Source organism: Balaenoptera borealis (assembly GCF_965194805.1).
Source record: "Balaenoptera borealis genome assembly, chromosome: 2".
In the NCBI taxonomy this organism is placed as follows: Eukaryota; Metazoa; Chordata; class Mammalia; order Artiodactyla; family Balaenopteridae; genus Balaenoptera; species Balaenoptera borealis.
In genome coordinates this window covers 85,554,193-85,567,212 of record NC_138867.1, presented here as the reverse complement: position 1 = coordinate 85,567,212, position 13,020 = coordinate 85,554,193, and the positions used below count along the sequence as shown (strand labels likewise).

The 13,020-nt window shown below is 39.2% G+C and overlaps 1 protein-coding gene across 1 annotated transcript in view; it reads left to right on the top strand.

Moving 5' to 3' along the window:
* Positions 1-13,020, top strand: part of LOC309623478 (uncharacterized protein) — a gene marked incomplete at its 5' end in the record, with an annotated part of 120,855 nt that overhangs the window by 59,218 nt on the left and 48,617 nt on the right. Inside the window, one exon of the mRNA XM_082380431.1 lies at positions 8,828-9,006. Coding sequence (XP_082236557.1) covers positions 8,828-9,006 — 179 coding nt within the window. The remainder of the gene's footprint in view (positions 1-8,827; positions 9,007-13,020) is intronic.

Here is a 13,020-nt window from a genome sequence, read left to right as displayed (position 1 = left end):
AATGGGTATAACTTCACTTCTCTCCCGAGGCTACCATTAATGCCTTGTCATCAACATGATTTCTCACAGGAATTAAATCACATTTCTGCCCCTTGTTCCTTCTGTATTGATGGCCAGCCACAAAAGTGAAACCAAAAAGTGGCAGTAAGCAAAATGTGCTCTATTTATTACCAATATATTTCCTTGAACTCCTTGCCATGAAAGTATCATTACAAGAATTCATTTAGTATGTCTCTTTCCCCCTTCCTCCCTTCCTTTGCCTCTCCCTCTCATTCTTGCATCCTCCTTCCTTCCTCCCTTCCTTTCTTCCTTCCTTTATTCTTTTCTTTCTTTCCATCAGTTTTTAGAATTAAGAGCCTCAGGGTTTTAATGTTATAAAAGAGAGAGAAGGACATAAAGAAATCACAAACCTAAAGCTTCTACAGCTTCTCCTAGGGCCACTTGAGGCCTGCCCTTATAGCAATCTGACACAGATGGGACCACCAAGAGAACAACGATAACACACGCCCTGTACCCTAGTATCCACTCACATTAAAATATTGGAAGGGTTAATCCCACCTTCCTTCCTCTCTGCAAAACAAAGTTACTTTCTTTGGCATCATGTTACAAATCCTCATCTCCCCACAGACCTAAAAATAAACAGCTGGTAATTGCTGTGTTCCATCATGGGATTATTTGGTGAGGTGTCCTATTTCTGGCTTCCCAAAGGCTGCATGCATACCTCTGTGGCCCTGAAATATATTATCAGGCAATGAGGGATTAAAATGTGTGCATGTGGGATAGGCCACATGCGCCATAAGTATAACCTGCTGAACAGTATGTATCGCTCGCTGTTTCTCAGGATGCCGTCGTGCTTGTGGATTAGCAACAGCAAGAGACTTCTCTAGTGCAGACCAGCACAAGAAAATCACTAACAAATGTTGTGTCCTGATAAGCATTCTGGCGCTTTTGAGGTAGAATTTAGCTTAGTATTTGGCTGCCTGTCATGTACTTGGTGCACCAGGAATCCAAGGACACTGTCTGCAGGTGCAGCAACTACTTCTAAGTCCTACATAAATATTTATCCTTATGCAGTACAGATTAAAAACTGAGATAATATCATAATGATTATACTAATGAATTGGTAGTATCCCATTCAATGAGGGAATACTACCCCTTGCTACTGGATCTAGCTGTTCCTAGGTTCTTTCTCACAAATTAATTTTCCAATTTTTGAGTTAAATAAAATCTAATTTTAGTAATATTTCCCCTCTTAGTACTTCTTTTATTTTTCCCCAAGAAGCTTAATGTTCTTTATAGCACTGAAGCATTCAGCCTCAGTTAATGGAAGATAAAACTTGAATGGAGGGTTTTCGGATTTCTAAAAGCTGATGAACTAACACTGATACTGGGAGAAGAGCTAAATTCAGCAGCCAGCTTGTGCTGTCCCTGGCAGTTATCTGTAGGATGGTTTTATATGCTGCTATTATCTGAGTTCCACCACTCCTTGTTTGCCAGCGTGGACTTCCTATCCCAAGACCCTGACCCTCAGGGAACCTCCCCGTGTCTTTGTCAGTCCTTCTCAAACCCAACAGTAGAGACGCCTCAGAAGCAGGAAGGTGAATTATAGATCTGAGATGTTAAAGTAAGGACAGTAAGAGACTTTTAGGGAAACAAGGCCATTTGGTACCTGTGTATGTTTGGAGGGGTGGGAACTACAGCCAATAGCTAAAGAGAGCTGAACATCTCATATAGGGAATGGCTGAGGGACTGTTTCTTAGTGTTTTTCTCCCCATTATAGCCCTGGTGGCCAATTCCCCACCACACTCCACTGAAAGCCGGACAGATGGCACCACCTGTTATGGACAGTCAGTGAGAAACATCAGAGTAGCCCTTGAAACACAGCTGGATTAGGGAGCTGATCATTCCTTCCTCAGGCTTAATCTTCTGCACATTTCTAAGGCTACCAGCTTTTAACTGAGAAATAAAAATTTAAAAGATGCAAATAAAATGGAGAGTAAAAAAAGGAAATAATAAAAAAGGAAAAACAAAGTTTTAAAAATAATAAAATACTATTTGAACACTGCATAACAATAAATTTGAAAATTAGATAAATAAGAACATTTTCCACAAGCGTTTAAAGAGCCAAAATTAGTGCAAGAATAGTTAGAAAATTTGTATAGACTATAATAAAATATTTATAGAATAAACAAAGAGACCACCTTGCCTCTCCTGCATTTCCATTCCCCCACCCCATTCCTCACTCAAAAGCCCAGGATACCAGTCACTTTTATAGATGAAACTTATCCAACTTTCATAGAACAAATAATCCCTATTCCATAGAGTTTTTTCAGAAAATAACAAAGAGTGAATACTTATCAGCTCATTTTATAAATCTACTATAACTTTGATTTCAGAACCAGGTTAGCGTAGTATGAAAAACTAAATCATATGTTAATTTTACTTATGAGTGTATAGATGCACAGATCCTAAGAAAAAATAGTAAATACCTGAAGCAAACGGTTTATTAAAATTACACATAATACATCATAATCAAGTAGGGTTTATTCCTAAATAAAGACAGCTTATAAGAAAATATTGTAACACAATTCATCACATTAATGAATTGAAGAAAAGATCACATGACTATATAAAGAAGAAAAAATCATGTATCAAGTTTTATATATATATATATATATATATACACATATGTATAATATATATACATATAATTCTCTAAATAGTAGGAATAGAAGTTTCTTTTCATAACTTGATAAACTCTATCTACCAAAATTCTAACCATGAAAAGAGAAAAATAAATAAAAGTGTATACACAACAACAATAAAACATTTAATAGAGAAACTTTTGGACACATTCTTTTGAGATTGAGAAGAATAATGCCAATTTTAACAACCTCTGTTTATATAACATCAAAGGTCCTGACTTGTCCAATACACAAGAAAGACAAATAAAGGTATATGGTCTGGAAGAAAAGAGACAAGACCATTATTATTTGTAGATTATATGATTATTACAAAATCAATAGACTGATGCTTAGAAGTAGTTAGAGAAAGATTGACCAAACTAAGATCTCCTTATAAAAATCAGGAGTGTTCTCCTTCACCTGGAATAACCAAAAAGAGAATAAAAGGAGACTAATATATGATTAACAATAGCAACAAAACTACAAGGTAGAAAAGAATTAATCTAACAAAGAATGCACAAGGACTTCATGAAAAAATGTTTACAACTTGACCAAAGTACATAAAAGGAGACCTAAATATAACTGGAGATACATAGAATCTTTATGGGTGGAAAAGCTTTGTAAAGATCTTAATTCTCCCAAAATTAATCTAAAAATCCAATAAATTTTCAATAAACTTGTATTTTAAATGTTTGAGTAGCTTGTCAAACTTATGCTCAAATATATGTAGAAGAATAAATGTCTACAAATAGCTACATCATTTATGAATAGGGCAAACAATGGCAGAGGAACTTTTCATATCAGATATTTATATTATGAAACCACAATAATAATAAATAAAAAATGTAGTACTGTCACAGAAATAGACCAGTGGAATGGAATGGGTTAGAAAGTTCATAAATGGACTGAAAAAATGATTAAAGCTTGACATACGATAAACACCCCACAAAACAATGGGAAAAGGACAAACATTTTAGTACATTATTTTTATGGAGAATTACAATTTAAATGGATTCATACCTTCATGTATTATGCCTTATTCTTTATACCATATACCAAGGTTGACCTCAGATGTATTAATGACCTCAACTTTTAAGTTAACAGCATAATGTCAATAAAAGAAATTATAGTAGAATAACTTTGTTAGTGATCAGAGAAATGCAAATTAATAAGGTGACATTTTAGATCCACCAGGTTAGGGGAAAAAAGTGGAAATTAGATTATAGCCAGCTTTGGTAAGGATATGAGGAAGTGAGAATCTTCATGCAGTCTTGCTGGGCTCTAGGCATCTCAGAGAGCACAGGCAACATCTAGTGGAGTACCTATAGATCCTTTGTCCTACCAATTGCACTTCTGGGCATTTAAGCCCAAAGAAGCTGCTGAGAAGACATATACAAGGACGTTCATTGCAGTGTTCTGTGTGGTGGGGAGTAGTTAGAGGCAGTCTGGGTGACCGTCACTAGAGGAATGGATAAGCAGACCAATAATGGATGCATACTCTGAACTTCTATGCCTTCTTTGAAACAATATACAAGATGCACCTTTAGCCAGCACCATGGATAGATCCTTAAAAACACGGTTTTCAGTTAAGAAAAAGACAGAAATAGAATGAGATGTTAGCAAAATACCATTTATGTAAAACAAAAAGACATGCACAAAAGAATGTATTCACAGTCCTATATCAAACATGTTTTGTGAGTGCCTATTGTGGGGAGCAGAATGTTTGAGGAGAATCAGGAATGGAAGGAAAAAATAAAGTAAAACAAAAAACAAAAGGAGGCTGTACTCTAAACACAATTGCGTGCAATGACCTGAGTGTTATGATGGGCTCAGTTGTCTATAGTTGAGTTCAAGAGCAACAGACAAACGCCTCCTGAATGGGGATCCACCCATACACAATTTTAGCTCCATCCAAGTTCTAAAATGTATAGGTGGTAGTCGTGAAGGAAGGCAAAACAAAAAACAAACAAACAAACAAACAGCACAGCATTACTGAGAGGCTTGGGTCTATGAGAAGAATATACATGACCGTGAAACTAAAAAAAGAAGAGGAGAAAGAGGAAGAAATAATAGGAATAATTTGATTTTTATGTAATGCTTTACATGTTCGATTTTGTTAGCAAGCCTATACATTGGTCAAGGTATTTCTGGAGTATATAGAATTTGAAACAAGCTTTTGGAGGTTCTCTTTGGGAGAGGAAGTCACCAACTTGTCTGAAGAAAGTAAAAATTGTGAAACAAATGATAGAGCTTTTTGTTAAATTCATATGAAACATAGAATTCTTGAAATATATCTTTACCAGGTACCTATTAAGAGTGTGTTTAAAAATCTGAATGTTCGTTTCAACCTGACTCTTGTGTCTTTTTGCATAAACTTCTTAAAAGTCCATCGGGGGGGAAAAAAAAAAAAAAGTCCATTGGATATCTTTTTGACTGCTATATATCTCTGCACAATTTCACTCCCATGCATGTGAAACTTTGGTAAAATCCTATTATATTACTGATTGCTACACTGCTGATTTAGATATAGAAACATCAAGTAACTTTTCTCAAAACATTAAATCTTAAATCGAACTGTATGCCAGAATCACCTGAGAAACTCTTCAATACAGAATTCATGGTGGGTGGTGGCCTGCACATTTGTAATTTTCATCAAGTCTCCCTGGTGGTTCTTTCACAGCCCGCCCAGCATCAGTACACAGCCCAGCATCTTGGAGGCATGGCCGAAAGGTTACAGGCATAAGATTAAAAATCAATTTTGTTAGCTTCCAGTGCAGGTGTTATCATATCTTCCTAGACCAGCATTAGAAAGGGGATCCACTGTATGTTACAAGGTCAAGTTTTCAATAATTCTATTGAAATAATAATTCCATTCAATAATAATAGAATAACATGTTATGTGTTATATATTATATAATAGGAAATAATATAAAATAAAACATAATCAAATAACAATTCTATTCAAAAATACTAATCACACACACCTAAACAAATTACCTCAATTTTGCTGATGGAAATACCAAAACAGATTTAAGAAAGCGTTCAGTATCACACTGGGAATGACAAGAGCTCCATGTGAATTTTTATTTAATTAGGTCCCTCATACTTTCTGGTTTGAGCTTTTATAGGGCTTGGTTACTTGCAGAGTCAAATAGAAGATTTAATCATTAAGGAAAAGTGCTGAAAAGAAAGAGAGGAAAGGGAAACAATGAAGCTTAATCAACCTGGAAGTCCTTTGGATTCATTAGGGCTCCTTTGTTTCCCTAACAGCAGGCTGTACTAAAAACAAGCACAGAAGTGCCTCTGGAGCCTAGGACCTCGCAGCTGAACGCAGTACCAGCCCACTGCGCCAGCCCTCAGGGACAGCACTCATCTTGCACGTTGCTCATCCACGCCTGCGAGGGTGGTGGAGTTTGTCTGACAGCAGAGGTGCGACTCTGACACAGTTTAAGATTGGTGGCATAATAAAAGACAGTGATCCAAGGAGAAAGTGTGAATTAGAAAAAGAAATCATTTTTCTCTCTCCTGTAGCTGTAAATAACCTCACCCACAACTCCATACTTCCAAAACTATAGGCCAAAGCGCTAGGGAAGAAGAGTTTGCTGGAGAGCTTTTCTTTTTAAGGACGTCGTCACCAAAGAGCTGTATTTGCTAAAGACATGGATTTTCAAACTCTTTCATCTCATGAAACAAACAGTTCTCTTAACTCTTTCACATCAGGCCATTCATCCTACCGCATCCTTCCTCCCACTCACACCCAAAAAGCAGGAAAGATTTCTGGGCTGTCCAGTAGAGGAAGGCAATGATTATGTGTTTCATTTCTCCAGGGTGGGGAGATAACTAGAGAAAGAAGTAACGGTAGCACTGGGATAGGGCATGGAACTAATGATTTTGTTGTTGCAAAATATTGGGGATGAAAATGAAAGCATACAGGGGAGACTAAATCAGAGCCAAGGAAAGAAAGAAGCATGGTGGTTGGTGACAAAGACTGTGCTGGTGAGAAGAGCCTCTCAGCAACTGACAGTTGCCTGGCGACTTGCCACTTAAATTGTGGTCCAACATTACCTGAAAGCTCCTTACAAATAAGAAATCTCAGGCCTCATCCCAGACCTACGGAATGAGGATTTGCATTTAACAAACCCACTGGGTGATTTGCATCTACATTTAGTTTGAGAAGCACTGAGCTAGGATATTGGCATATTTTTAGGCTCCCAGTAAATTAACAGATAAATAATAACAGAACCAGAAGGGTTTAATTGTTTGTACTTAACATTTAGTTCTTTTAAAACACACACACACACACACACACATACTACAATGACTACATAAATAATCTAATGTGGAGATAACATCAAAAGTCTAAAGGCTCTGTAAATGTCAGGCCCAGGTCCTCCTGGCCCCGGATAGGACCTGCAAAGAATATAAAACCACCACCCAACAGCTGTTTGGAACTCAGCAACTCCCCATGCATCAGGATCATGTCCTAACTGTGAACATGAAGAACTTTCCTTTCAATATGAATGCACCAACTTTCCTTTCAATATGAATATAGGACCATCTGTATCCCTGTCCCAGAGGGAATTTTTTGGTGTACCAAGTTATGTTTACGGCCGGCTGAAACTCAAGTTTAGCTTGATCAGTATCAGAGAAACCCATATGCAGTCTTTGTAAGCAAGAGAAAAATGACCTCCAGGGGCAGCCCACTGCAGCAGTACATAAATAAGTTGACAGATGTGTCAACTATGCATATTAGTCCAGGAGTGCAGTTCTTTGGGGACTGAAGTCCAAAGACAAAGACATTTGTGGGTTGCCGGTCAATCTGGAGCATTTCTTCTAATTATTCTGGATGTGTTTTTGACAGGAGCTTAAGGGCAGTTCAATAAATTAAAATGTATTTACATGGCAATGAAGAATCATCTCAACACGCAGAGTTATTTAGTTACCAAGGTGCTTTGCATGCTGCTAAAATTAAGACTGTGTCAGCCTTTCTGGGACAAATCTTTATTTTCAGGGCCATGTGGCTCAGCCAGAAATGAGCCCCTGGGTTGGAACTTGTCACTTATATAAGAGGAGTCTCCTCAATGACCCCCATTTCCATGGACAGCTCTAAACAGATTGGTAATCTCAATGTCAGACATCATGATGAAGTCAGTGTTGCCAAGGCCAAATGTCCCCCTTCAGGGATGTGGCCTCCATCTCAGAGGAATTGTAAATGAAGTCACACCCCATTTGCAGTTTTCAACGCATGTCAGGGTTGCTGTCTGTCTGAGTGACACTCAGAGAATTTTCTTGAGGCATCAAGAGGTAGGTATATGATGAAAGTCTATGTTCATGCTGGCAGCATCAAAGCACAGCTGGTAAACAGTGACCTCACATTATCAGGGACAGGGACAATTTTTCTCAAGCTCTTCACCATACTGATTCTACAGGAAAGGGGGCACCACTGAAGTCCAGGCACTCCAGAAGGAGAAGACAGGCACTTGGAAGCTCAGGGTCAGATCCTCAGCAATGAGTTTGGTAGGCAAGAAAAAAGGATAAAAAACATTTGTACCTCAAGTCTCCTAAAATTTCTGTCTACTTCAAGTTCAAAGGTTAGTAATTGATTTTGATCAGAGACAATATTGGCAACATATACTAGCAGTGGTTTAGATCCTCCCTTTAGCTAACACAGGTCAAGGAAGCTAATTATCTTGAATAAAAGTGAGATAGAAAAGTCAAACATCACCTATGTTCCTTCTTTGGATGTAAATCAAAATATGTTAAATATTTAGCTTGCTGTTACTATAGACAGAATGAGCAGACCTGAGTCGTCCATAATCAGACCCAACTAGGCCATGTGGTTGAATAGAAAGAGTTCTGTCTTACAATCAGGAAACCTGGGTCTCACATTTGATTCAACCCCTTATGAGCTATGGGCCCTCAAAGAAGTCCCTTTACCTCCCCAGTTTTCATTTTCCTCTTCGACATGAGGGGTTGAATTACTAAAGAACTCTCTGATTCATTACAGTTGTAGAATTCTATTTCACTGATTCCATTTATGGTAACTATACCTCTTTTTCATCCATTCCTTCTGAAAAGCAACAATCCTTCCAGTTGATTGTAAGAGTTTCAGCCACTGAACTGTCTCAAATTCATCCCTCTAGGTCCAGACATCTTGACTCTGGTGGTGGCATCTGACATCAGCTGCTGTCCCAATACGCCTTGGCCCACCTGCCGCGGCTACCTATATAAGAGGACTCACTCCGGGTTCATGAAGGGTTGGAGGAAACGGTGGTTCGTGCTGAAGCATGATGGCTGCATCCACTATTACAGACATAAGAAGGTAAACTAAGGGGACGGGAAAGGGTTGGAGTGGGCAAGAACAAGAAACCCTGGGATGTACAGGAAGTCCATTACCAAAGTATTGTCTTGCAAGGTACCATGTATGTGGTAGGATTCTAGAAACAGTGTTCTCTCCAGTGACTTTTAAAGAACTTTTCCTTCTTCAGAAGTTCAGAGAACTGTAATTTATTTTCTCTGCTGCTGCATAAATCAAGGCTGGCATACATTTCTATCTGATTTATTCCTACTTTCAGATCCTCTGTGAAAACTTTCTTATCAAAGCCAATAAAATAAGAACCAAACTATATACCTAGCACCCTAGAGAAATCAAGGTGGGCTAAGGCAAAGCACAGCTAACATCTCACTAGACCGCTGCGCCTGGGCACTGTTCCTTAGGCTACAGGGACTGATGTTAGCAAGGCTTCTGAAGCAGAGCACCTACTGAGCCACCTGAAATACTTTGTTTCATTTCCCAGATTTCCTTAGAGCAGTGATTTCTAACCATAGGTGGGGGTTGAAATCTTCTAGGGAATGTTCTCAAAATATGAGATCCAGTCCTCAACCCAGTTGTTTCTCACTCAGCAAGTCTGGGATGAGGCCTGGGCTTGTGGGTGTGGGGAAAGCACTTCAGGTGATGCTGGCCTGCAGTTCAAACAACCAACCGGCAGGTCAGGTCTTGTCAGCAGAATTGTTTTCTTTGCCCTATGCAATACGATGTTTAATTTTTTTAATCAAAAGCAAGCATCATAAATTTTAGAGAGTTCACACAGAAATTCCAATTTCCAATTTCTCTTGAAAAATTCTCTAGTCACAGCTGGTGGGGACTGTGTAGTGACTTCCTCCTCTAGGGAGGGTGAGAGCGGCCCAGTTCAATAGAGGGCCCACTGCTTCCTATGTCCTCTGCCTGGCTGGCTTCACTCTGAACCACCTGTGTGACCCACTGCTAATAAGCGTGAAAAACAGGAGCTTGGGTTATTTACCTTATCCATGACACAATTTTATTTTTTCTGCCTTTATTTTATATTGCCCTAGTTTCTTAATTTTAAGCTTTTTTTGGTATTTTATATATTTTTTAAATGACCTTAATTCCCTTCTGGAACAAGGAGTATCTATCTGTCTGTCTATCTATCTATCTATCTGTCTATGTATCTATCTATCTATAAAGAAATCAGTACATTTTAAAAAATGAGTAGTAGCTTTGCATATTGAATCATTGCGAAGACTCCTCGTTCCTAGACTGTGAATCATTTATTTGTGCCATGGAGCAGGAGGTGTCTGCCTTTTGGGGTAATGCGAGCCGTACAGCTACTTTGCAAAAACTTTGTCTCCCTCCAGTGCAGGAAAATGGGATTCTCTGTAAGCAGGATGAGAAATGATGGTCTAGCCTTGTTTTCTGTATTCTGAGTATTAAAGTGGAACAGACCAGAAGGTTCCAACCTGGGTATGCTTCAGAAGCCCCTGAAGAGTTTTCCAAAGTACACATGCAAACTATCTCCTTCCCCCTTCCTTCCTGAGTGGGGCCCTGGAAACTGTATATTCTTTTGTAAGCTTTCAAGGCCATTCTGAAGGAACTGATTTGTAGCCTGGATAAGTCCCACAGCAAAGTTTATTCCCATCTATAGTCAGAAGACAAAAATAAAACCATAATGCAAGCTTGCCAATTTTTCTTTCATGGAATAGATGGTTCTTTATCCTGAGATTGTGTCCTTCCTACCTCTCGGTGATGATAATTTTTGTTTCTTCTTGTGAAACAGTGACAATAGTAGATGCTAGCTTTTCTTTAATGGCTTCTTCAGCAAAACAGATACATAAAGCAACCCTATGTCAAGCATCCCATAGTTTAGGATTCCTGGTTCTTGAGATTAAGAATGATTCCTGGAGCAGTGTCTGGGCTTGCCAGGGGGCAATCATGGGGCCAGTGGTGCCTGCAGATGTTATATTTGGCTTGCACAAAGTTTTCATAAATTTTTTAATGAAATGCATTCAGGTGAAGCATGTACTATCCAGTTTGCCATAATCCCTACTACTCCTCATTTCCTTACACTGAGCCCAGTCATTTAAATTACTCACTAGGCCCTGCAGGGATTTGAGTGTATGAGTGAGTCCTGAGGTAGAATTTATGTGAAAAATTAAAAGTGTGGTGGTAGAGAGGTTAGAATTAAAATAGATTTTTTTAAAAAACTGCTTCTGGGGGCTTCCCTGGTGGCACAGTGGTTAAGAATCCGCCTGCCAGTGCAGGGGACATAAGTTCAAGCCCTGGTCCGGGAAGATCCCACATGCCGCGGAGCAACTAAGCCCATGCACCACAACTACTGAGCCTGCGCTCTAGAGCCTGCGAGCCGCAACTACTGAGCCTGCGTGCCACAACTACTGAAGCCCGTGTGCCTAGAGCCCGTGTTCCGAAACACGAGAAGCCACCGCAAGGAGAAGCACGTGCACCGCAACAAAGACCCAACACAGCCAAAGATTAAATAAATAAATAAATTTATTAAAAAAAATAAAACTGCTTCTAGCCCTGTTTGGAAAAGACGTGTACATCTTATAGTAAGTTTGGACACAGCTAAGAAAAAAACATCTTGAGTAACTGCCGCTGTGAGCATCCCCACCACAATAGGTCTAACATGGAGATGGCAGAATATAAAAATACAGCTTTATTTTGTTTATAAAGAGCCAAAATCAGATCCCTTGTAATGCTACAAATTCCAGAATACATTATGTCTAATCTTTAGAGTAGATAGCAATGACTGAGAAGAGTTAAGGGGGGCATAATAAGAACACAACAGATTAAATTAGCAGAAAATGAACTCAGCTATACAGTATTCATTCATGCAACAAATATTTATTGAGTGCTTTTTAAGAGCCAGGCATTATGCTAAGCACTGGGAATACCAAAAAAACAAAAACAAAAACAAAACAAAACAAACAAACAAAAAAACAGATATGGTGCCTGCCCTGTTTGTACTTATAGTTCCATAGAAGAGACTGATATTGAGAAATAGACTTACAAATAAATATGCAATTGTGATTGGTACAATAAGAAAAATTATGGGATGGGAGAAGAGAATTGTAGCAGTCTGAATCCAAATAAGAGATACAATCACACAGTGATTTAAACAAGTTTAATATAAATAATTATTAAACTATGATAAAAGAATTACTATAGGCTATAAGAAAAATCTATATGCTACCAAGGGAAAGTACCCAAGGAAGGACACACTTAGAAAGGGTACCCCTCTCCAAGGCTGGGGATTCACATCTCCTTGGGAAATGTATTTGAATCCACTGGATATCAGAGCAGCTCACTAGTTCGCCGAGACAGAGGTAGTTATTCTGCAGTCAAAGGGCAAACAGGAAGCAACCCTTTGGAGCACAGATGGGGCAGGTAAACTGAAGCTGGTAGCTGGTGCATGGGCGCATAAGAGGAGTTGGGGATGCCACTGTGGCAGGAAGCCTGGAGCATGGGATATCCCTGTTGGGAAGGATGTCTGGAGTGTGGTAGTGCAGGGAGGACTGCAGGAGACAAACCTATAGGAGAGGGGAAGTGAGCAGAGGGAATCAGGGCACCAGGGTAGGCAGGAGATGTCCATATGGAGAGGGTCACAGGAAGGTTAACATCAGGTCACACTAGGGCTGCAAGGTTTCCAGGGACAGTGTGTTCTGGGTGAATAGCTAAGATAGAGCACCCCCAGATGTCCACACACTCACACTGCAGACCCACCCTAAGCCGCCGAAAAGAGCGGGAGGGCCCCTTCCTCTTGCAATGTTCCTCTAGCGCCCTCTACTGAGAAAACAATGCGCCTACTGTTTAAAAAAAAAAAAAAACACTATGGAAAGGAATTCCATCCATTATTGCAGAGCATAGATTGAGGAATGAATTTGGAGCTGAGAAGCAATAAGTTTGTAACTGGCACAAGAGTGAAATGGAGGGTTTAGTATAGATTAGAAGACATGGGAGTATGTAACGAATTCCTTCTTGAGAATGTAATATTTTAGCTTAGGCCTGAGGACTGAAATA